At 52.6% G+C, this 25,591-nt stretch overlaps 1 protein-coding gene across 1 annotated transcript in view; it reads right to left on the bottom strand.

Annotated features, from left to right (window-relative positions):
- LOC142911184 (cadherin-2-like) overlaps positions 1 to 24,078 on the bottom strand; it is a 37,133-nt gene extending 13,055 nt beyond the window's left edge. Inside the window, exons 1-11 of the mRNA XM_076060286.1 lie at positions 23,903 to 24,078; positions 22,600 to 22,752; positions 21,704 to 21,848; positions 16,591 to 16,760; positions 11,417 to 11,554; positions 8,250 to 8,471; positions 7,378 to 7,488; positions 6,304 to 6,446; positions 4,357 to 4,499; positions 3,023 to 3,115; positions 2,577 to 2,804 (exon numbers count right to left, since the gene is read on the bottom strand). Of these exons, the coding sequence (XP_075916401.1) occupies positions 2,577 to 2,804; positions 3,023 to 3,115; positions 4,357 to 4,499; positions 6,304 to 6,446; positions 7,378 to 7,488; positions 8,250 to 8,471; positions 11,417 to 11,554; positions 16,591 to 16,760; positions 21,704 to 21,848; positions 22,600 to 22,668 (1,462 nt within the window). The 5' untranslated portion in view covers positions 22,669 to 22,752; positions 23,903 to 24,078. The remainder of the gene's footprint in view (positions 1 to 2,576; positions 2,805 to 3,022; positions 3,116 to 4,356; positions 4,500 to 6,303; positions 6,447 to 7,377; positions 7,489 to 8,249; positions 8,472 to 11,416; positions 11,555 to 16,590; positions 16,761 to 21,703; positions 21,849 to 22,599; positions 22,753 to 23,902) is intronic.
- Positions 24,079 to 25,591: the final 1,513 nt, after the last annotated feature.

Genomic DNA, 25,591 nt, shown 5'->3' with positions numbered 1-25,591 from the left:
GATTCGTTCATGAGGCCATTCACATATACAAGCACAGAGACAATTTCAACCGAGAAGATGGATTCTGGCTTAGTAACCATTGGAAAGATGTTTTAAACCATTTCCGTTCTTAATTAATTGTATTTTACGATGACCTTCAGACCGCAGCTCTTTCGCCAGCATTGACTCTTAATTCCTCTCACACCACTGTTAATGGTATGGTTTACAACATGGAGTATAACAGCGCCTCGCAGCTGTCTCTCTCCCTCTCCTCTGTTCCGACCATAGATGAACTCGTCCGTCTGAACGGGGCCCGTAGCTATCCATGTTGCTAAAGTTGAGGGTAAGAATCCACCCATTTTTTCACCATATAGCATTGTGATATATGACGACTTATTGTTGGTAGCTTAGCTGATTGGAGAATATATAGAGTTTATTGATAACATTGAGGTAATATATATTTTAGTTTTTTTTTATTGGTTCACTATATAGTATTCATTATATATTGTAGTGTATACCCAGTTACTGTGAATAGCTCAGATGTGTAGGCCTTGACTTCAACATAGCCATTTCTGTGACCAGTCACAAGCTAATCACTCAGTTATTTCAATGCTAAATTCGCCTAGTTATTTCAATGCTAAATTCTCCTGTTTGATTTGTACTAGGTGCCTCTGTGAATGTGTATGCTCTGACTTTAACATAGCTATTTCTGTGACCAGTTACTAGCTAATCACTCAGCTATTTCAATGCTAAAAAAAATCTATGCTAATTCCTTTGTCAAGGGGTGCCTCTGCGGATGTGTATGCTTTAACTTAGCTATTTCAATGCTAAATTCTATGCTAATTCCTTTGTCAAGGGGTGCCTCTGCAGATATGTATGCTTTAACTTTAACATAGCCATTTCTGTGACCAGTCACAAGCTAATCACTCAGCCATTTCAATGCTAAATTCTATGCTAATTCTTTTGTCAAGGCGCTTTGTTTCTTCTCACACAGCTTAAAGGTCGCGATCTGAGCGTGGCTTTTTTCACTCCAGCGCTGTCCTCCAGACAGTTTCGTCCCTTCACCTGATGAAGGCCGCTTGTGTTGTGGCCGAAACGTCGTGAAAAAATTATTGTGTTATTTTATTTTATCAATTTATTATTTTATTCTCATTATACGTGACTTTACCGAAAGAACCAAAGAAGAAGGAGTGTATCCTCTTTGTGTATCTTTGGGAGGCCATATAATCTTGGTGGTCTGGCAGCAGAGGGTTTCAATGAGAACTGTTTGGTCTGATCAATTAATGCTGTTGACTTTAACATAGCCATTTCCGTGACCAGTCACAAGCTACACACACGTACACACACACACACACGCACAAGCTAATCCCTCAGCTATTTGATATGTAAACCCCTTTGTCAAGGTGCCTCACTTCTCCCAATCAGCTTAAAAGTCGCTACGAATCTTAACAGCGTTCATTGAAGCTCTGTGGATGTGTAGGCCTTTACTTTAACATCTATTTCTGTGACCAGTCACAAGCTAATCCCTTAGCTATTTCAATGCTAAATTACTAGTTGCCTCTGTGGATGTGTAGGTTTTGACTTTAACATAGCCATTCCTGTGACCAGTCACAAGCTAATCCCTCAGCTATTTGATATGTAAACACCTTTGTCAAGGTGCCTCACTTCTCCCAACCAGCTTAAAGTCGCTACGAATCTTAACAGTGTTCATTGAAGCTCTGTGGATGTGTAGGCCTTTACTTTAACATCTATTTCTGTGACCAGTCACAAGCTAATCCCTTAGCTATTTCAATGCTAAATTACTAGTTGCTTCTGTGGATGTGTAGGTTTTGACTTTAACATAGCCATTCCTGTGACCAGTCAAAAGCTAATCCCTCAGCTATTTGCACAAGCTAACCCCTTTGTCAAGATGTCTCACCTCTCCCAACCAGCTAAAAGTCGCTACGAATCTTGACAGCGTTCATTGAAGCTCTGTGGATGTGTAGGCCTTAGCTTTAACATCTATTTCTGTGACCAGTCACAAGCTAATCCCTTAGCTGTTTAATGCTAAATTACTAGTTGCTTCTGTGGATGTGTAGGTTTTGACTTTAACATAGCCATTCCTGTGACCAGTCACAAGCTAATCCCTCAGCTATTTGATATGTAAACACCTTTGTCAAGGTGCCTCACTTCTCCCAACCAGCTTAAAGTCGCTACAAATCTTAACATCGTTCATTGAAGCTCTGTCGTCCCGACAGGTCTGTACCTTTCACCTGTGACCGAAACGTCATGAGAATTTTATTGTGTTATTTTATTATTTTATTCTCATTCTACATGAACTTACCGAAAGAACCAAAGAAGACGACAATGATGACGACGTTGATGATGACGACGATGACGACAATGATGACAATGACGACGATGACGACGACGTTCATAATGACGATGATGACGGCGATGACGACGACAACAATGACGATGACGACGTCGATAATGACAATGACGACGACGTTGATGATGACGACGATGACGACAATGATGATGACAATGACGACGACGACGACGCCGAGCGCCATCTCCCGAGCGGTGCATTCCCCCTTCCCCCCTGCAGCGCTCACCGTCGACCTGGCGGAGCGTCCAGTCGTCGTCGCCGCCGCCGCCGGGCGCCAGCCAGAAGCGGAAGGGGCGGCCGTTGGGGTCCTCGTCGGCGTCCGAGGCGACGACGGCGACGCCGGTGCGGGGACACGCGGCGGTCTCACGCGGCCACACGGCGGCCGTGGGGGCGTTGTCGTTGACGTCGCTCAGCAGCAACTCCAGCGTGGCGGTGCCGCTCGCGACGGGGGAGCCTGCTCACACACACGCATACACACGTACACACACACACGTACACACACACAAACGTACACACACGTACACACACACATGTATACACACACACACATGTACACACACACGTACACACACGCACACACACGCACACGTACACACACACGTACACACACACAAGTACACACACACGTACACACACGCACGCACACAAACGCACGTACACACACACACACACGTACACGCGGCCACACGGCAGCCGTGGGGGCGTTGTCGTTGACATCGCTCAGCAGCAACTCCAGCGTGGCGGTGCCGCTCGCGACGGGGGAGCCTGCTCCACCGTCGCAACGTGCGCACGCACGCACACACACACACGTACACACACACACGCACACACACACATGTACACACACACGCGCACACACGTACACACACGTATACACACACACGCACGTACACACACGTACACACACGTACAGACACACACGCATTTACACACACGTACGTACACACACACACGCACGTACACACACACACGCACACACAACACACGTACACATGCACACACCACACACGTACGTACACACACACGCACGCACACAGGCACACACACACGTACGCACACACGTACACACACACGTACGCACACACACACACACGTACACACACACACGTACACACACACGTACACACACGTACACACACACACGCATGTACACACACACACGCACACACGTACACACACGTATACACACACACGCACGTACACACACGTACACACACGCTGGTACACACACGTACGTACACACACACGCACGCACACACACGTACACACACACACGCACGCACACACACACACACGCACGCACAACACACGTACACACGCCACACACCACACACGTACGTACACACACACGCACGCACACACACGTACACACACACGTACACACATAAAATGTAGTGAAGGTGGGTCACTAGGGGGCGTAGCGTTGTTTACACAGAGGGGAATTGTGGGTGCAGTAGCCCTCTCTGCCAGCAGGGCATGCAATGTCATGGAACGGGACCTAGGGGGCGTAGTGCTGGTGGCTGTCAGAGGACGTAGCAGCCCGGCTGGCTTGCAGGGCACGTGATAGGCCAAAGGTGACAGATGGGACACGTGGGGCACGGCCCAGACACCTTCTGGTAGGTTTCAGAAGGGGGCGTGGCCGAGGGCGTGGCCAGGCCACGCCGGGGGCCATAAAAGGGAGGTCCCGAGGCCGGGTCGGGGCCGTCTGCTGGAGTGGAGTCCTCGCTGCCGCGCCTTCCCCTGGGTCCTCGCTCTTCACGCTCGGCATTGTGGGTCAGGCAGCATGCTGAGCGTCCTGACCCGTCTGCAGTGATCCCATGTGTGAACAGAGTGTCTAAAAGTGTAGAACAAACGTGTGTGTGTGTGCCTCCTACTACCAGCATCTCAGAAGTGACCCTCTACACACGTACACACACACACGTACACACACACGCGCACGCAGCGACGGCAAGCGTGGCTGTGAGCGAGGGCGTGGCCGCGGGCCCCGCTCCCCTGTAACCCCGCACCGTCGTCAGTCGCCAGGAACGTGGCTGTGTAGACGTTGCGCTGCACAAGAGGCGACTCGCGGTCGAGCTCCGCCGCCGTGCTCACCGCGCCGCCGGCCGCGTCAATGTCAAGCCAGTCGCCCGGTACCCGCAGCTTGCGGTAGCTGCACGCACGCACAAAGATCCCCCAGGTAGCCTCGACGGACTGTCGCGGCGAGTGCTCTTAGTGGCGAGTAGGCAGACACCTACACACAGACGAAGATTCCCTACCGTGTAGCCTCAACAGGATGTAGCGGCAAGTGCTGTTAGCGAGTAAAGTGTAGTGTATAGTGTAGTGTATAGTAGTGTAGTGTATAGTAGTGTATAGTAGTGTATAGTGTCGTGTATAGTAGTGTAGTGTATAGTGTAGTGTGAAGTGTAGTGTGTAGTGTATATTGTATAGTGTTGTCTAGTGTCACGCCATGAACAGACTGTGGTAACTTACCTGCAGTAGCAGACATACATCAGCAGGGGGTGGTATGTGGGCTGCTAGGGTTCCCCAGACCCCAAGAGGCGGTGGGCTGGGGGAATATTCCAGGATCCCCCAGAACATTCTGGAAGGGAGGTGTGGCCAGGGGCGGAGAGACCCTGGAGGGTTATAAAAGCCGGACCCTTGAACGGGTTCGGCAGTCATCCCCAAGCCGAAGACTGAAGACCGCCGGGCTTAGAGTAGGACCCTGGGAACCCCCAGACCCGACGTCCTTGTGAGGGCAGGGACTTAGTGGGACAGTGGTTGGACCCTGGGAAACCCCAGACCCTACGTCCTTGTAAGGGCCGAGACTTAGTAGGACAGTGGTTGGACCCTGGGTACCCCCAGACCCGACGTCCTTGTGAGGGCAGGGACTTAGTGGGACAGTGGTCGGACCCTGGGTACCCCCAGACCCGACGTCCTTGTGAAGGCAGGGACTTAGTGGGACAGTGGTCGGACCCTGGGTACCCCCAGACCCGACGTCCTTGTCAGGGCAGGGACTGAGTGGGACAGTGGTCGGACCCTGGGTACCCCCAGACCCGACGTCCTTGTGAGGGCAGGGACTTAGTGGGACAGTGGTCGGACCCTGGGAACCCCCAGACCCTACGTCCTTGTAAGGGCCGGGACTTAGTAGGACAGTGGTCAGACCCTGGGTACCGCCAGACCCGACGTCCTTGTGAGGGCAGGGACTTAGTGGGACAGTGGTCGGACCCTGGGTACCCCCAGACCCGACGTCCTTGTGAGGGCAGGGACTTAGTGGGACAGTGGTCGGACCCTGGGTACCCCCAGACCCGACGTTCTTGTCAGGGCAGGGACTGAGTGGGACAGTGGTCGGACCCTGGGTACCCCCAGACCCGACGTCCTTGTCAGGGCAGGGACTGAGTGGGACAGTGGTCGGACCCTAGGTACCTCCAGACCCGCTGTCCTTCTAAGGTCCGGGACTGAGTGGGACAGTGGCCAGGACCCGAGGACCTTGGCTGGGTCGGGTCAGGATAGCCTCCCCTAGGGCCCCTAGCCAGAGGGCTGAGAGTGGTCCCAGTGTTCGGAGGCACGATAGCCCGGAGGCCAAACCTCCCCAAGCAGCGGATGAAAGGGGCCGTTACCCCTCAGTGTTAGGGACCTTGTATTGAGTTATTGTCAAACAAAAGTGTTGCCTCAAGTACCGGCTCTCCCTCGTCTTTGGGCTCACTACACTCGTACAGCACTAACCAGTAGTGTATTGGAGAGCAAATCCACGACATTTCCTATCTGAGTACCGTGACATTTCACCAGTAATTACGACAATGACACCCAGCTTCATCAGGCGACAGCCACATTGGCGGAGAAGTCTTCCTCCTGTTTAGGTTGTTGTGGTTGTTGTTGTGGTTGTTTTGCTTGTTGTTTTGGTTGTTGTGGTTGTTGTGGTTGTTGTTGTGGTTGTTGTTTTGGTTGTTATCCGCTTGGCGGGGAGTTGTCCTCACCGCAGGCTCTGCTTCTGTGCGGTGTCCGGGTCCCGTGCCACCAGCGTGGTGACGGCACTGCCCAGGGCGAGGCCTTCGGCCAGCATCACCTGCTGTAGCCGCGGCTCAAACAGCGGAGCCTCGTTCTCATCCTCAACACTCACCTGCCGGGGAGAGACGCGGCGCACGGGGAAAAACATGGAGATAGGTACGGGGAGAGACACGGGGAGAGATGCGGGGAGAGATGCGGGGAGAGACGCGCACGGGGAGAGACACGGAGAAAAACAAGGAGATAGGAACGGGGAAAGACACGGGGAAAAACATGGAGATAGGTACGGGGAGAGACACGGGGAGAGATGCGGGGAGAGACACGCACGGGGAGAGACATGGGGAAAAACATGGATATAGGAACGGGGAGAGACACGGAGAAAAACATGGAGATAGGTACGGGGAGAGACGCGGGGAAAAACATGGAGATAGGTACGGGGAGAGACATGGGGAAAAAACATGGAGATAGGCACGGGGAGAGACACAGGGAAAAACATGGAGATAGGTACGGGGAGAGACACGGGGAAAAACATGGAGATCGGTACAGGGAGAGACACGGGGAAAAACATGGAGATAGGTACGGGGAGAGACACAGGGAAAAACATGGAGATAGGTATGGGGAGAGACACGGGGAGAGATGCGGGGAGAGATGCGGGGAGAGATGCGGGGAGAGACGCGCATGGGGAGAGACACAGGGAAAACATGGAGATAGGCACAGGGAGAGACACAGGGAAAACATGGAGATAGGTACGGGGAGAGACACGGGTAAAAACATGGAGATAGGTACGAGGAAAGACGCGGGTAAAAACATGGAGATAGGTACGGGGAGAGACACGGGGAGAGATGCGGGGAGAGATGCGGGGAGAGATACGGGGAGAGGTCGGGGGTGGCGGCTTTTCCGCAGGAATCTTTGTTCGTGGCGGGAGAATCCGAACAGCTGTGAAGCTCTTGAGCAGCTCGCAGGTGTCCAGAGCCGGGTGCGGGTGGCACGGGAAGACCGTGGCGGGGCCGTGCGTGGGCCATGTGGGGGCCGTGGGGGTCACTCACCGTGACGGTGGCGGTACTCTCTGGAGGGGGCCGCACGGTTTTCACGAGCGGCTCCTCGTTATCCACGAAGACGATGAGTTGGTATGACGATGACGTCTCAAAGTCTAAGGGCTGCGGCGTACACGCACACGTACACACACACGTACACACGTACACACACACGTACACGTACACACGTACACACACACACGTACACACGTACACCCACACGTACACACACACACGTACACACGCACACGTACACACACACGTACACACGTACACACGCACACGTACACACACACGTACACACGTACACACACACACGTACATACACACGCACACGTACACACACACGTACACACGCACGTACACACGTACACACACGTTCACACACACGCACGCACACGTACAAAAGGCAAAGATCCCCCGTATAGCCTTAGCAGACCGTTTGGCCAAGTGTTGTTAGCGAGCACCTATGAAGGCTGGAATGGCACACGTGGGGGTGGGGAGCCAGCACCACGCCCGTCCGCCTTTGTCTCCCCAGTGCTGGCGACGTTGATGTTCGGACCCCGTGCCCCCCCCCCCTCACCCCCCACTGGACGTCTGTGAAAAAATACCTCCCTAGCTGCCTCCATCTTCTCCCTCCCCATCCTCCCCTCCCTCCCCTCCTTCCCCTTCCTTCCCTCCCCCACTTCCTTCCATCCCCCTCTCCCCTCCCCATCCTCCCCTCCCTCCCCCACCTCCTTCCATCCCCCCCTCCCCTCCCCTCCCTCCGTCCCTCCCTCCCTCCCCTCCTTTCCCCCCCTCCCCTTCCATCCCTCCCCTACCTCCCCTCCCTCCCCTCCCTCCCCTCCCTCCTTTCACCCCCTCCCCTCCCTCCCACGCGTTACCTTGACAACGACGATCCTGCCATTGTTGGTGCCGGGGTCGGTCTCCACGACAAACAGGTCGCCGGGGTCTCCCGCCCCCCACTCCCCCCCCCCCTGCCCCCCCCCGCGGAGGGAATAGTGGACACGCCAAGCCGCCGTGCCGGCCTCGTCCGAGTCGATCACTGAGAGGGGCGGCATCGTCACCGGCACCCCCACGGCGTTCTCACGGACCGTGCCGAACCACTACGGCGATGAAAATGCCGAGAGAAGGGGGCGGGCAGGGGGGGTGACGTTGTTGTTGTTGTTGTATACCGCCTATGGTGCAGTGTTGAGTCTATGGTGCAGTGTGAGTCTATGGTGCAGTGTTGAGTCTATGGTGCAGTGTTGAGTCTATGGAGCAGTGTTGAGTCTATGGTGCAGTGTTGAGTCTATGGTGCAGTGTTGAGTCTATCATGCAGTGTTGAGTCTATGGTGCAGTGTTGAGTCTGTGGAGCAGTGTTGAGTCTATGGTGCAGAGTCTATGGTGCAGTGTTGAGTCTATCATGCAGTGTTGAGTCTATGGTGCAGTGTTGAGTCTATGGTGCAGTGTTGAGTCTATGGTGCAGTGTTGAGTCTATGGTGCAATGTTGAGTCTATGGTGCAGTGTTGAGTCTATGGGGCAGTGTTGAGTCTAAGGGCAGTGTTGAGTCTATGGGCAGTGTTGAGTCTATGGTGCAATGTTGAGTCTATGGTGCAGTGTTGAGTCTATGGTGCAGTGTTGAGTCTAGAGTGCAGTGTTGAGTCTATGGTGCAGTGTTGAGTCTATGGGCAGTGTTGAGTCTATGGTGCAGTGTTGAGTCTAAGGGCAGTGTTGAGTCTATGGTGCAGTGTTGAGTCTATGGTGCAGTGTTTAGTCTATGGAGCAGTGCTGAGTCTATGGTGCAGTGTTGAGTCTATGGAGCAGTGTTGAGTCTATGGTGCAGTGTTGAGTCTATGGTGCAGTGTTGAGTCTATGGTGCAATGTTGAGTCTATGGTGCAATGTTGAGTCTATGGTGCAGTGTTGAGTCTATGGTGAAGTGTTGAGTCTATGGGGTAGTGTTGAGTCTAAGGGCAGTGTTTAGTCTATGGGCAGTGTTGAGTCTATGGTGCAATGTTGAGTCTATGGTGCAGTGTTGAGTCTATGGTGCAGTGTTAAGTCTATAGTGCAGTGTTGAGTCTATGATGCAGTGTTGAGTCTATGGGCAGTGTTGAGTCTATGGTGCAGTGTTGAGTCTATTGTGCAGTGTTGAGTCTAAGGGCAGTGTTGAGTCTATGGTGCAGTGTTTAGTCTATGGAGCAGTGCTGAGTCTATGGTGCAGTGTTGAGTCTATGGAGCAGTGTTGAGTCTATGGTGCAGTGTTGAGTCTATGGTGCAGTGTTGAGTCTATGGTGCAGTGTTGAGTCTAGAGTGCAGTGTTGAGTCTATGGTGCAGTGTTGAGTCTATGGGCAGTGTTGAGTCTATGGTGCAGTGTTGAGTCTATTGTGCAGTGTTGAGTCTAAGGGCAGTGTTGAGTCTATGGTGCAGTGTTGAGTCTATGGTGCAGTGTTTAGTCTATGGAGCAGTGCTGAGTCTATGGTGCAGTGTTGAGTCTATGGAGCAGTGTTGAGTCTATGGTGCAGTGTTGAGTCTATGGTGCAGTGTTGAGTCTATGGTGCAATGTTGAGTCTATGGTGCAATGTTGAGTCTATGGTGCAGTGTTGAGTCTATGGTGAAGTGTTGAGTCTATGGGGTAGTGTTGAGTCTAAGGGCAGTGTTTAGTCTATGGGCAGTGTTGAGTCTATGGTGCAATGTTGAGTCTATGGTGCAGTGTTGAGTCTATGGTGCAGTGTTAAGTCTATAGTGCAGTGTTGAGTCTATGGTGCAGTGTTGAGTCTATGGGCAGTGTTGAGTCTATGGTGCAGTGTTGAGTCTATTGTGCAGTGTTGAGTCTATGGTGCAGTGTTGAGTCTATGGAGCAGTGTTGAGTCTATGGTGCAGTGTTGAGTCTATGGTGCAGTGTTGAGTCTATGAGCAGTGTTGAGTCTATGGTGCAGTGTTGAGTCTATTGTGCAGTGTTGAGTCTAAGGGCAGTGTTGAGTCTATGGTGCAGTGTTGAGTCTATGGTGCAGTGTTGAGTCTATGGAGCAGTGCTGAGTCTATGGTGCAGTGTTGAGTCTATGGAGCAGTGTTGAGTCTATGAGCAGTGTTGAGTCTATGGTGCAGTGTTGAGTCTATGGTGCAGTGTTGAGTCTATGGTGCAGTGTTGAGTCTATGGTGCAGTGTTGAGTCTATGGTGCAGTGTTGAGTCTATGGTGCAGTGTTGAGTCTATGGTGCAGTGTTGAGTCTATGGTGCAGTGTTGAGTCTATGGTGCAGTGTTGAGTCTATTGTGCAGTGTTGAGTCTATGGTGCAGTGTTGAGTCTATGGAGCAGTGTTGAGTCTATGGTGCAGTGTTGAGTCTATGGTGCAGTGTTGAGTCTATGAGCAGTGTTGAGTCTATGGTGCAGTGTTGAGTCTATTGTGCAGTGTTGAGTCTAAGGGCAGTGTTGAGTCTATGGTGCAGTGTTGAGTCTATGGTGCAGTGTTGAGTCTATGGAGCAGTGCTGAGTCTATGGTGCAGTGTTGAGTCTATGGAGCAGTGTTGAGTCTATGAGCAGTGTTGAGTCTATGGTGCAGTGTTGAGTCTATGGTGCAGTGTTGAGTCTAAGGGCAGTGTTGAGTCTATTGTGCAGTGTTGAGTCTATGGTGCAGTGTTGAGTCTATGGTGCAGTGTTGAGTCTATGGTGCAGTGTTGAGTCTATGGTGCAGTGTTGAGTCTATGGTGCAGTGTTGAGTCTATGGTGCAGTGTTGAGTCTATGGTGCAGTGCTGAGTCTATGGTGCAGTGTTGCGTCTATGGGCAGTGTTAAGTCTATGGTGCAGTGTTGAGTCTATCGTGCAGTGTTGAGTCTAAGGGCAGTGTTGAGTCTATGGTGCAGTGTTGAGTCTATGGTGCAGTGTTGAGTCTATGGTGCAGTGTTGAGTCTATGGTACAGTGTTTGGTCTATGGTGCAGTGTTGAGTCTATGGTGCAGTGTTGAGTCTATGGTGCAGTGTTGAGTCTATGGTGCAGTGTTGAGGTTGGGTGGTGGTGACGGTGTGAGTGTGGGTGGTGTGTGGTGGTGGCGGTGGTGGTGCCGGCGTGCCGTACGGTTCTTCTCGTGAACTCGGGGGCGATGTCATTGATGTCGGTGATGGTGACAATGGCGGTGGCCGTGGTCGAGAGTCCGATGTTGGCGTCTCCCTCCATGTCCGAAGCCATCACCACCAGCGAAAAGTGCGCCACTCTCTACACAGAGCGGACACTCCCACACCGTCACCCCCCGGCACACGCACGGAGTGGGTTTGTAGCGCAGAGCGGTAACCGCTATACATGGCGTGCACAGAGAGACAGAGACACACACACACAGACACACACACACACACAGACACACACACAGACAAACACACAGACACACACAGACACACACCTCAAACAGACAAACACACACTAGAGACAAACACACACACACAAACACACACACAGACACACACATAGACACAGACACACAGACACACACAGACACACACACGGACACACACACAGACACACACAGACAAACACCTCACAGAGACACACACACACTAGAGACAAACACACACACAGACACACACACAGACACACACACACACACAGACAAACACCTCACAGAGACACACACACAGTAGAGACAAACACACAGACACACACACACACACACAGACACACACAGACACACACAGTAAAGACAAACACACAGACACACACACAGACACACACACAGACACACACACACAGACACACACAGACACACACAGACACACACCTCACACAGAGACACACACATAGTAGAGACAAACACACAGACACACACATAGACACAAACACATACACACACATAGACACAGACAAAGATCCTCCATATAGCCTTAACAGACTGTAGGGGCAAGTGCTGTTAGCGAGCACCTATGAAGGCCGGAACGGTACACGAGGGGGTGGGTGGCCAGCACCACGCCCGACCGCCTTTGTCTCCCTAGTGGCAATGTTTACACACCGCACCAGGTACTCATTTGAGGCCGAGTCGACCTAGGGGGGCCCGGGACCGGTTCAGACAATCGTCACACGAACGTTGTGTCCGTGATGTGCGGCAGAAGCCAGATTAAACGATGCGGAAAACTGCATCAGTGCACAAAATGTACCGTATTTGTTTTGCTTTACAGATACAACAACAGTCAGATGTTCTAGACACAGACTCACACAGACACACACACACAGACACGCACAAACACCTCACAGAGACACACACACAGTAGAGACAAACACACAGATACACACACAGACACACACACACAGTAGAGACAAACACACAGACACACACATAGACACACACACACAGACACACACCTCACAGAGACACACACAGTAGAGACAAACACACACACAACAACAACCGCCATTCGCCACTAAGTGGCGGTGACGTCACCACGACGCTTGTGCCAGGCTATGTGCACCCTGAGGCCACGTGAAGTGTCGAACGCCCGCTGGCAGGAGGTCACGGGGCAGACCCAGGTGCCACGGGTCGACTGACTGAGATGACTGGCTGATGCACCACCTGTGCCCCCTACTGTGCCAACCTGCTGTGCTTTAGCCACCCGGCGCTCCGCTCGCTGTTGTGAGCGTCGCTCCTCCGCCCTCCGTTGTTGTTGGAGGGCGACTGCCTCCAACTGCCCAGTAGCATCCTTCACGAGCCTCCTCCACAGAGGCCGATCTTGACACCGCTGGTACCAGTCATCGGCAAGTCCACTCAGCTCCACGTCCTCCTGTACCACATCACTCCATCTCCCCTCTAGCCCGCGCCGCGCCCGCCCAGCCCCCTCAACCCGGCCAAACAAAAGCTGTTTCGGCATGCGGTGGCTGGGCATGCGGGCTACATGACCCAGCCATCGCAGTCTTGCCCGCCGGAGGAGCTCACCGACGGGACCCCGCCCAGATCCCTCAAGGATTTGTGAGCTCCTCACACAATCCAGTCTGGCCAAACCCAGGATGGATCGTAGGCAGGCCAGCCCAAATGTTTCCAACCGGCGAAGATGTTCCATTAGGGGGGTCCACGCCTCGCAAGCGTAGAGAAGGGAGGGAATGACCGTGGCCGAGAAGACCTGAAGCCTAGTGCGGAGCAACAGACCAGGTAGCTTCCACACAGCGTTACGCAACCGATGAAAAGATATTGCCGCTCGACTGATTCGGAGTGAGACCTCTGCTGTTAAACTGGAGCCAGTCATAAGCACACTGCCCAGGTATGGGAAACTCTCCACCCTCTCCACAACTGCCCCATCACCGATTGGGAGTTGTGGGGGCGGAGTGTCCGATGGTACAAAATACCCAGGCAGGTGCTTAGTTTTGGTGGGGCTGATGGTAAGGCCCCACCTCTTAGTGGCACGCTCCAGTCTCAGCAGCAGCGTCTCCAACTCCTCCTCTGACTGAGCAGCTATTACCAAGTCATCAGCATACATAACGTGGTTGAGCAATAGGGAGCCATCCCTTGACCGCACCCGGGCATCGATTAGCCTCCCATTATATCTGTACCATATGGAGATTCCCCCGGTACAGCTATTGAAGGCTTCACGAACTACGTGGTCAAAATAGATGTTAAATAATGTGGGAGCCAGAGGACAACCCTGTCGAACCCCAAGGTGTACAGGGAATGGCTCTGACTCCCGGCCACGTAGTTTTACCCGGGCCCGCTCACCATCATGAAGGTCCTTAATAATCGTGAGCAGAGGGTCAGGTACTCCAAAAGCACGAAGAACGACCCAGAGCCCAGGCCTACTGATGGTATCATAGGCCTTGACCAGGTCAATAAAGCAGAGATGTAGGTCTTGTTGGAATTCCCTACACCTCTGCTGTAGCAGACGGACAGAAAATATGGCATCTGTGCAGGACCGCCCTTTCCTGAAACCGCATTGGGGCTCCGCAAGCCTCTCCTCAGCGTGCCTGGCAAGGCGATGCTGAATAATCCTTGCCAGGACCTTTCCCGGCACACTGAGGAGTGAGATGCCCCTGTAGTTGTTACAGTCTGTGCGGTCCCCCTTCTTAAAAAGGGGGACCACCAGGGCATCCTTCCAATCCTGCGGAACCCGTCCAGTGGTCCAGACTGTTGTTATGATGTCATATAGGGCAGTCTGTGCACAAACGCCACCCTCCCTCAGCATTTCGCTTGGGAGATCATCTCTGCCCGCTGCCTTTCCTGGTCTCAGACTCCGGATCGCCTTCAATACTTCCTCAGCAGATGGCACCTCAGCCAGCCACTCACAGGGGGTGACTTCATCCAATATTTGAGGCACCGCAGCCTCAGGAGGGTCATCCTCACTTTGTGCCACGATGTTTTCCTGGCTGAGGGATTTTCCCTCCCCCAGGACCTCACAGAAATGCTCAGCAAATCTGCGAACCTGTTCCTGGGGGTCGGAAATTGGATCACCGTTTTTTCCCCTAATGATGGTAATAGGTGTGGCGCTGCAGGTTACTTTTTTGATGGAGTTAAATAGAGATTTGTGATCACGGGCCACTGAGGCAGACTCCATCTCCTCAGCAACCCGCGACCACCACCCATCCTTGCAGCGCCTCACGGCTCTCCGAACCTCCGAGCGAAGGCTGCGGTAAGCCTCCTAATTCTCTGACGTGGGATTCTGTAGCCGATGACAGTGGGCCTGTCGCTTTTTCTCAACCATCCTGAACAACTCCTCTGTCATCCAGGGTGTCTGGGGAGGTCTGGACCGCATACCCAAAGCAGCCATTGCAGCTGCATGAGTCACAGTCCTAAACCTCGCCCATTTACCCTCGACATCAGGAGGAGTCGGGGACGATGCCAATCCCAGCCGCAAGCGATGATGAAATTCTCGCTTGCAACTTTCATCAGATAACTGAGACCAGGCCACTTTAGGTTGGAATGGGGTCCTGGGTGTACACCCACCACCGGAGTGGAAGAATGGCAGGCGCATCTTACTAGTCGATGGTCAGAGGGCAGATCAGCTCCACGGTAGGTCCTGGTGTCAAGGACATGGGCTCGCATTCGCTCGTCCGTCACTATGTAGTCCAGCAGATGTTCTTGCTTGGACCCGGCATGCATCCATGATGTTGTGTGGATGCGCCGATGCCGGAACAGCGTGTTGGTAATTACAAGCCCATGGGCTGCAAAAAAATCTAGCAGCCTCCTACCGTTGTTATTGAGCTGATCTGGCCCATGCCCTCCAATCACTCCAGACCAGGTGCCAGTATCATGACCAACTCGGGCATTGAAGTCACCCAACATGATGACTCTATCCCGAGGGGCCACTTTAGCCAGCACCTGTGACAGGAGGTCATAGAAGGCATCTGACTCATCGGCTTTGCCTGCATCCCTCCACGGATGTTCATCTTCGGTGGGGGCATAAGTAACCATGACCACCATTCCTCGCCTCCGGTTGATGGGAAGGCGAGCCCAAAGTAGCCTGGGGCTTACAGCTTCCCACACCTCACCGCCACGCTCCCACGCCCCCTTCATTCTTTTGTTCAAAAGAAGACCCACACCCTGTTGTTTGGCAGTCTGCTGCCCCGAGTAGAGGACTGTCCACCCCTCATGGTGGCAGGAGCCAGAGCCGGTCCACCGGACCTCCTGAATGCCGCATAGATCCAGGCGGTACCGGTCCAGCTCCCGACAGAGGAGTGGCAGCCTCTCCTCTGCAGTGAGCGTTCGAACATTCCACGTGGCCACCCGTAGTGGCTTTTCGTTGTTTCTGGAGTAGCCCCGAGGGTAGGTATTCAATCTCCTGGCTCCGCCAATTGGGGTTTGGCCAGGAGACGTCATAGACGCCTGGCCCCCCGGGGCCTCCGGCACAAGCTTAGTTGTTACATATTTCAGTTTAATTCGTGGTTTCGTGGTAATTAATTGAAGGTGGAGGGGTTACCAGCCCCTCGCACCCGTCCAGAGCCCCCGTTTAGCCCCTGTGGTGGACACATATGCCATGAGGGGAGGAGCCAATCAAAATTGGATCTCCCCCCACAGCGCTGTCCACGACAGAGTTGCCCGTCCGGCACCGCGAGGAGGTAGGGGGTTGTTTTGCCTCACACAGACAAATACACACTAGAGACAAATACACAGACACACACATAGACACAGACACACACACACAGACACACACAGACAAACACACACACTAGAGACAAACACACACACAGACACACACATAGACATAGACACAGACACACACAGACACACACACACAGACACACACAGATACACACACACAGACACACACAGACGTGATACCCACCTCTCGGTCCAGCCGGACAGTATTGGTGATGATGCCTGTGAATCTGTCGATGGTGAACACGCGGTGTGCAGTCATCATGGGAACCTGCAACACTATATGGTAGCGAATCGCTCCGTTGAGCGTCAAGGGGTCATCCATGTCACTCGCCACCACCCTCATCACGAAAGTGCCTGACACGGCCGGAGGGAGAGGGAGGGGAAGGAGTGAGTGTTTGTGAGTGTATCTGTGTGTATGTGTGTGTGTCTGTGTGTGTGTGTCTGTGTGTGTGTGTGAGTGTGTGAGTGAGTGAGTGTGTGAGTGTGTGTGTATGCGTGAGTGTGTGTATCTGTGTGTATGTGGGGAGCGGTAGTGCAGCGATTAGCGCGCTGCGCTAATCGCTACACTAGGTCGACTCAGCCTCAAATGAGTACCTGGTGCGGTGTGTAAACATCGTCACTAGGGAGACAAAGGCGGTCGGGCGTGGTGCTGGCCACCCACCCCCTCGTGTACCGTTCCAGCCTTCATAGGTGCTCGCTAACAGCACTTGTCCCTACAGTCTGTTACAGGCTATACGGGGGATCTTTGTGTGTATGTGTGAGTGTGTGTATCTGTGTGTATGTGTGAGTGTATGTGAGTGTGTGAGTGAGTGTGAGTGAGTGTGTAAGTGTGTATGTGTGAGTGTGTATGTGTGTGTGTGAGTGTTTGAGTGTGTATGTGTGAGTGTGTATGTGTGTGAGTGTGTGAGTGAGTGTGTGAGTGAGTGTGTGAGTGTGAGTGTATGTGTGTGTATGTGAGTGAGTGAGTGTGAGTGAGTGTGTAAGTGTGTATGTGTGAGTGTGTATGTGTGAGTGTTTGAGTGTGTATGTGTGAGTGAGTGTGTATGTGTGAATGAGTGTGTGAGTGTGTGAGTGTGTATGTGTGAGTGTGTATGTGTGTGTGTGTGAGTGTGTATGTGTGTGTGTGAGTGTGTATGTGTGTATGTGCCGGATGGGCAACTCTGTCGTGAACAGTGCTGTGGGGGGAGGTCCAATTTCGATTGGCTCCTCCCCTCATGGCGTCTGAGTCCACCACAGGGGCTAAACGTGGGCTCTGGACGGGTGCGAGGGGCTGGTAACCCCTCCACCTTCAATGAATTACCACTAAACTACGACTGAAATATATAACTAATAAGCTTGTGCCGGAGGCCCCGGGGGGCCAGGCGTCTATGACGTCTCCTGGCCAAACCCCAATTGGCGGAACCAGGAGATTGAATATCTACCCTCGGGGCTCCTCCAGAAACAACGAAAAACCACTACGGGTGGCCACGTGGAATGGTCGAACGCTCAATGCGGAGGAGAGGCTGCCACTCCTCTGTCGGGAGCTGGGCCGGTACCGCCTGGATCTATGTGGCATTCAGGAGGTCCGGTGGACCGGTTCTGGCTCCTGCCACCATGAGGGTTGGACAGTCCTCTACTCGGGGCACCAGACTGCCAAACAACAGGGTGTGGCTATTCTTTTGAACAAAAGAATGAAGGGGGCGTGGGAGCGTGGCGGTGAGGTGTGGGAAGCTGTAAGCCCCAGGCTACTTTGGGCTCGCCTTCCCATCAACCGGAGGCTAGGAATGGTGGTCGTGGTTACTTATGCCCCCACCGAAGATGAACATCCGTGGAGGGATGCAGGCAAAGCCGATGAGTCAGATGCCTTCTATGACCTCCTGTCACAGGTGCTGGCTAAAGTGGCCCCTCGGGATAGAGTCATCATGTCTGGTGACTTCAATGCCCGAGTTGGTCATGATACTGGCACCTGGTCTGGAGTGATTGGAGGGCATGGGCCAGATCAGCTCAATAACAACGGTAGGAGGCTGCTAGATTTTTGTGCAGCCCATGGGCTTGTAATTACGAACACGCTGTTCCGGCATCGGCGCATCCACACAACATCATGGATGCATGCCGGGTCCAAGCAAGAACAGCTGCTGGACTACATAGTGACGGACGAGCGGATGCGAGCCCATGTCCTTGACACCAGGACCTACCGTGGAGCTGATCTGCCCTCTGACCATCGACTAGTCATCTGTAAGATGCGCCTGCCATTCTACCACTCCGGAGGTGGGTGTACACCCAGGACCCCATTCCGACCTAAAGTGGCCTGGTCTCAGTTATCTGATGAAAGTTGCAAGCGAGAATTTCATCATCGCTTGCGGCTGGGATTGGCATCGTTCCCGACTCCTCCTGATGTCGAGGGTAAATGGGCGAGGTTTAGGACTGTGACTCATGCAGCTGCAATGGCTGCTTTGGGTACGCGGTCCAGACCTCCCCAGACACCCTGGATGACAGAGGAGTTGTTCAGGATGGTTGAGAAAAAGCGACAGGCCCACTGTCATCGGCTACAGAATCCCACGTCAGAGAATGAGGCTTACCGCAGCCTTCGCTCGGAGGTTCGGAGAGCCGTGAGGCGCTGCAAGGATGGGTGGTGGTCGCGGGTTGCTGAGGAGATGGAGTCTGCCTCAGTGGCCCGTGATCACAAATCTCTATTTAACTCCATCAAAAAAGTAACCTGCAGCGCCACACCTATTACCATCATTAGGGGAAAAAACGGTGATCCAATCTCCGACCCCCAGGAACAGGTTTGCAGATTTGCTGAGCATTTCTGTGAGGTCCTGGGGGAGGGAAAATCCCTCAGCCAGGAAAACATCGTGGCACAAAGTGAGGATGACCCTGCTAAGGCTGCGGTGCCTCAAATATTGGAAGAAGTCACCCCCTGTGAGTGGCTGGCTGAGGTGCCATCTGTTGAGGAAGTACTGAGGGCGATCCGGAGTCTGAGACCAGTAAAGGCAGCAGGCAGAGATGATCTCCCAAGTGAAATGCTGAGGGAGGGTGGCGTTTGTGCACAGACTGCCCTATATGACATCATAACAACGGTCTGGACCACTGGACGGGTTCCGCAGGATTGGAAGGATGCCCTGGTGGTCCCCCTCTTTAAGAAGGGGGACCGCACAGACTGTAACAACTACAGGGGCATCTCACTCCTCAGTGTGCCGGGAAAGGTCCTGGCAAGGATTATTCAGCATCGCCTTGCCAGGCACGCTGAGGAGAGGCTTGCGGAGCCCCAATGCGGCTTCAGGAAAGGGCGGTCCTGCACAGATGCCATATTTTCTGTCCGTCTGCTACAGCAGAGGTGTAGGGAATTCCAACAAGACCTACATCTCTGCTTTATTGACCTGGTCAAGGCCTATGATACCATCAGTAGGCCTGGGCTCTGGGTCGTTCTTCGTGCTTTTGGAGTACCTGACCCTCTGCTCACGATCATTAAGGACCTTCATGATGGTGAGCGGGCCCGGGTAAACTACGTGGCCGGGAGTCAGAGCCATTCCCTGTACACCTTGGGGTGCGACAGGGATGTCCTCTGGCTCCCACATTATTTAACATCTATTTTGACCACGTAGTTCGTGAAGCCTTCAATAGCTGTACCGGGGGAATCTCCATATGGTACAGATATAATGGGAGGCTGATCGATGCCCGGGTGCGGTCAAGGGATGGCTCCCGAATGCTCAACCACGTTATGTATGCTGATGATTTGGTAATAGCTGCTCATTCAGAGGAGGAGTTGGAGACGCTGCTGCTGAGAATGGAGTGTGTCACTAAGAGGTGGGGCATTACCATCAGCCCCACCAAAACTAAGCACCTGCCTGGGTATTTTGTACCATCGGACACTCCACCCCCACAACTCCCAATCGGTGATGGGGCAGTTGTGGAGAGAGTGGAGAGTTTCCCATACCTGGGCAGTGTGCTTATGACTGGCTCCAGTTTAACCGCAGAGGTCTCACTCCGAATCAGTCGAGCGGCAATATCTTTTCATCGGTTGCGTAACGCTGTGTGGAAGCTACCTGGTCTGTCGCTCCGCACTAAGCTTCAGGTCTTCTAGGCCACGGTCATTCAATCACTTCTCTACGCTTGCGAAACGTGGACCCCCCTAATGGAACATCTTCGCCGGTTAGAAACATTTAGGCTGGCCTGCCTACGATCCATCCTGGGTTTAACCAGACTGGATTGTGTAAGGAGCTCACAAATCCTTGAAAGATCTGGGCAAGGTCTCATCGGTGAGCTCCTCCGGCGGGCAAGTCTGCGATGGCTGGGTCATGTAGCCCGCATGCCCAGCCACCGCATGCCGAAACAGCTTTTGTTCGGCCGGATTGAGGGGGCTAAGCGGGCGCGGCACGGGCTAGAAAAGAGATGGAGTGATGTGGTACAGGAGGACGTGGAGCTGAGTGGACTTGCCGATGACTGGTACCAGCGGTGTCAAGATCGGCCTCTGTGGAGGAGGCTCGGAGGGCGGAGGAGCGACACTCACAACAACGAGCAGAGCGCCGGGTGGCTAAAGCACAGCAGGTTGGCACAGTAGGGGGCACAGGTGGTGCATCAGCCAGTCATCTCAGTCAGTCGACCTGTGACATCTAGGTCTGCCCCGTGACCTCCTGCCAGCGGGCGTTGGACACTTCACATGGCCTTAAGGTGCATATGGCCTGGCACAAGCGTCGTGGTGACGTCACCGCCACTTAGTGGCGAATGGCGGTTGTTGTGTGAGTGAGTGTGTGTGTCTGTGTGTACCTGTGATTGTGTGTGAGTGAGTGTATGTATGAGTGAGTGTGTGTGAGTGTATGAGTGAGTGTGTGAGTGTATGAGTTAGTGAGTGTATGAGTGAGTGTATGAGTGAGTGTATGAGTTAGTGAGTGTATGAGTGAGTGTATGAGTGAGTGAGTGTGTGAGTGAGTGCATGAGTGAGTGAGTGAGTGGTTGCCATGGCGACATCATCGTCATCATCCTCGCCATCGTCGTCGTCATCATCATCGTCATCATCATCGTCATCATCATCATCATCATCGTCGCCATCGTCATCATCGTCATCATCGTCATCGTTATCATCGTCATCATTGTCATCGTCATCATCATCGTCATCATCATCATCGTCGCCATCGTCATCATCATCGTCATCATCATCGTCATCATCGTCATCATCATCATCACCATCATCGTCATCATCATCGTCATCATCATCATCACCATCATCGTCATCATCATCATCGTCATCATCACCATCATCACCATCATCATCATCGTCATCATCATCATCGTCATCATCGTCATCATCGTCAGCGCACCTTGCGGGGATCCTTCGACGACGCTGCCGTGAAAGACTTCCTTGGCGAACGTGGGACGGTTGTCTTTGACGTCAGTGACATCAACGACGAGGTCCACTGGCTTCTCCAGATGACGCCCACTCGTGTCCACAGCGTAGCACTTGAGCTGCAGTCACAACACTGTGGTGTAGTAGTGTATAGTGTAGTAGTGTATAGTGTAGTAGTGTATAGTGTAGTAGTGTATAGTGTAGTAGTGTATAGTGTAGTAGTGTATAGTGTAGTAGTGTGTAGTGTAGTGTAGTAGTGTATAGTGTAGTATAGTGTAGTAGTGTATAGTATAGTAGTGTATAGTGTAGTAGTGTATAGTAGTGTAGTGTATAGTGTAGTGTATAGTGTAGTGTATAGTGTAGTGTATATAGTGTAGTAGTGTATATAGTGTAGTAGTGTATAGTGTAGGTGTGTATAGTGTAGTAGTGTATAGTGTAGTAGTGTATAGTGTAGTAGTGTATAGTGTAGTAGTGTATAGTGTAGTAGTGTATAGTGTAGTGGTATATAGTGTAGTAGTGTATAGTGTAGTAGTGTATAGTGTAGTAGTGTATAGTGTAGTGTATAGTGTAGTGTATAGTGTAGTGTATAGTGTAGTAGTGTATAGTGTAGTAGTGTATAGTGTAGTAGTGTATAGTGTAGTAGTGTATAGTGTAGTAGTGTATAGTGTAGTAGTGTATGGTGTAGTGTATAGTGTAGTATATAGTGTAGTGTATAGTGTAGTGTATAATGTAGTGTATGGTGTAGTGTATAGTGTAGTGTATAGTGTAGTGAAGTAGTGTAGTAGTGTAGTGTATGGTGTAGTGTAGTAGTGTAGTGTATAGTGTATGGTGTAGTAGTGTATAGTGTAGTGTAGCGTGAGTGGTCCGTACCCGATACTGAGCGATCACCTCCCGGTCCAGGCTCCTGGTGACTGAGACTCTCCCCGTCACGGTGTCCATGACGAACAACCCCACAGGATGCTGGTCGGCGCCGTCCCCCAGCAAGGCATAGCGGATGTCCACCCCGGTGGTGTTGGACTTCACCTGTTGGGGTGCCGTGACGAACGTGGGGGCGGCGATGATGCTGTGACGGCCGCTCCTACGCTGGACTTCTTTCAGCGCTCTCACGCTCACCTCACCCTCGACTCTCGACACTGCCCCACAGACCTCCCACGGCGGCGTGCGGATGTCTCGGCTGTCCGCGTCTCGTCGATTCGTTGACCTTTCCCTGGACTCTGCGCCACCGCCAGAAGCGTTTCTGTCACCCCCCACTGTGCCCCCTACTGAGCGTGGCAGAAAAAAGCTTCCCGGCTCTACGGATTCCTCCTCCTCCCCCTCCTCCTCCTCTACCTCCTCCTCCTCGTCTCTCTGGTCCAGCTCCACCACCTCCACCTTCTCCACGCGTCCTAACCCTAGGCTAGGGTTAGTTTAGGGCTAGTTAAGGGCTAGTTAAGGGTTATATTCTTAGTTTTTTCGGTAAAGTCACGTTGAAGAGAAACAACAAAATAACAAAATATATATAAAAAACAATAAAAAATTCTCACGACGTTTCGACCATAACTCAAACGGTCATCATCAGGTGTGTCGGTTTGCAAACCGACACACCTGATGATGACCGTTTGCAAATGACCGTTTGCAAATGATGATGATGATGACCGGTTTGCAAACCGACACACCTGATGATGACCGTTTGAGTTATGGTCGAAACGTCGTGAGAATTTTTTATTGTTTTTTATATATATTTTGTTATTTTGTTGTTTCTCTTCAACGTGACTTTACCGAAAAAACTAAGAATATGAATTACTGCAGTCACGAAAGCTTTAAATCAAAATTTAGTTAAGGGTTAGTTTAGGGTTAGGTTACGGCAAGTTTAGAGTTAGTTCATGGTTAGGTTAGGGTTAGTTGAGGGTTAGTTTAGGGTTGGGTTAGGTTAGAGTTAGTTAATGGTCAGGTTAGGGTTAGTTGAGGGTTATGTTAGGGTTAGTTTAGGGTTAGTTGATGGCTAGTTTAGAGTTAGTTAATGGTTAGGTTAGGGTTAGTTGAGGGTCATGTTAGGGTTAGTTTAGGGTTAGTTGAGGGCTAGTTTAGAGTTAGTTAATGGTTAGGTTAGGGCTAGTTGAGGGTTATGTTAGGGGTAGGATGAGGTTATACGACAATAAGAATGAGAACGCGCCACGTCCGTCATGCAGCGCACCTGCACCAGCAGCTTGGGGAAGGGCCCGCGGTCATTCTCGGGCACGGACACCTTGGGGATGAGCCAGGTCCGTCTCCAGCGACGACGACTCGCACCTTGGCCTGGCTGCTGGAACCTCACCACCACCTCCTGCTCCTCCTCCTCCTCCACCTCCTCCTCCTCTTCCTCCACCTCCTTCTCCACCTCCTTCTCCACCTCCTCCTCATCTCTCTCCTCCAGCTCCACCACCTCCACCTCCTTCTCCACCTCCTTCACCTCCTCCTCGTCTCTCTCCTCCTCCTCCTCCACCTCCTTCTCCACCTCCTCCTCGTCTCTCTCCTCCTCCGCCTCCTCTACCTCGTCCTCCACCTCCTTCTCAACCTCCTCCTCCATCTCCTCCACCTCCTTCTCCACCTCCTCCTCGTCTCTCTCCTCCAGCTGCACCACCTCCACCACCTCCACCACCTCCACGCGTCTCTCCCCGCGCTCTCCCTGTGCGGGGTGCGGTGAAGACGACACCAAACGTCATCGTGAGCGAGGCCACTTCATTCCTTTTGTCGGCTGGTGGAGGGATTCTTAACGACACGGAATTTGGCCAGATAGTGACGCGTGTGTACGTGTGTGTGTATGTGTGTAAGTGTGTGTGTACGTGTGTGTGTGTCTCTGTGTGTACGTGTGTGTGTATGTGTGTAAGTGTGTGTGTACGTGTGTGCCGGACGGGCAACGCTGTCGTGGGCAGTGCCGTGGGGGGAGGGCGAATTCCGATTGGCTTTTTGTCCCATGTAACCACCACAGCAGCTAATTGGGGGCTCTGGATGGGTGCGAGGGGCTGGTAACCCCTCCACCTTCAATTAATTACCACTAAACCACGTTTTAAATATCTAATTAATAAGCTTGTACAGGAGGCCTCGGGGGGATAAGCATCTATGACGTCTCCTGGCGAAAACTTCATTTGGCAGAGCCAGGAGACTGAATCCTTACCCTCGGGGCTCCTCAAGAAACAACAAAAAACCACTGTGTGGCCACGTGGAATGTTCGAACGCTCACTGCGGAGGAGAGGCTGCCACTCCTCTGTCGGGAGCTGGACCGGTACCGCCTGGATCTCTGTGGTATTCAGGAGGTCCGATGGACCGGCTCTGGCTCCTGCCACCATGAGAGGTGGACAGTCCTCTCCTCGGGGCAGCAGACTGCCAAACAACAGGGTGTGGCTCTTCTTCTGAATAAAAGAATGAATGAGGCGTGGGAGCGTGGCGGTGAGGTGTGGGAAGCTGTAAGCCCCAGGCTACTCTGGGCTCGCCTTCCCATCGACCAGAGGCGAAGAATGGTGGTAGTGGTTACTTATGCCCCCACTGAAAACGAACATCCATGGAGGGATGCAGGCAAGGCCGATGAGTCAGCTGCCTTCTATGACCTCCTGTCACAGGCGGTAGCTAAAGTGACCCCTCGGGATAGTCATTTTGGTCATGATGCGGGCACCTGGTCTGGAGTAATTGGAAGGAATGGACCAGATCAGCTCAATAACAACGGCAGGAGGCTGCTAGATTTTTGTGTAGCCCATGGGCTTGTAATTACCAAATGTGTTTCCATCATCGGCGCATCCACACTACATCATGGATGCATGCCAGGTCTAAGTGTAGTGTTGTAAGGACGAGCAGACTTCTTATGGAGGCACACTCTGTTTATTGTATTATTTCCTTATACAACGCTTAA

This window comes from Petromyzon marinus, unplaced genomic scaffold, assembly GCF_048934315.1.
Source record: "Petromyzon marinus isolate PM22_M1 ecotype Great Lakes invasive population unplaced genomic scaffold, UKy_Petmar_22M1.pri1.0 PM_G_Scaffold_17, whole genome shotgun sequence".
In the NCBI taxonomy this organism is placed as follows: Eukaryota; Metazoa; Chordata; class Hyperoartia; order Petromyzontiformes; family Petromyzontidae; genus Petromyzon; species Petromyzon marinus.
The sequence above is the reverse complement of the archived record's forward strand: the minus strand, read 5'-3'. Positions and strand labels throughout refer to the sequence as shown.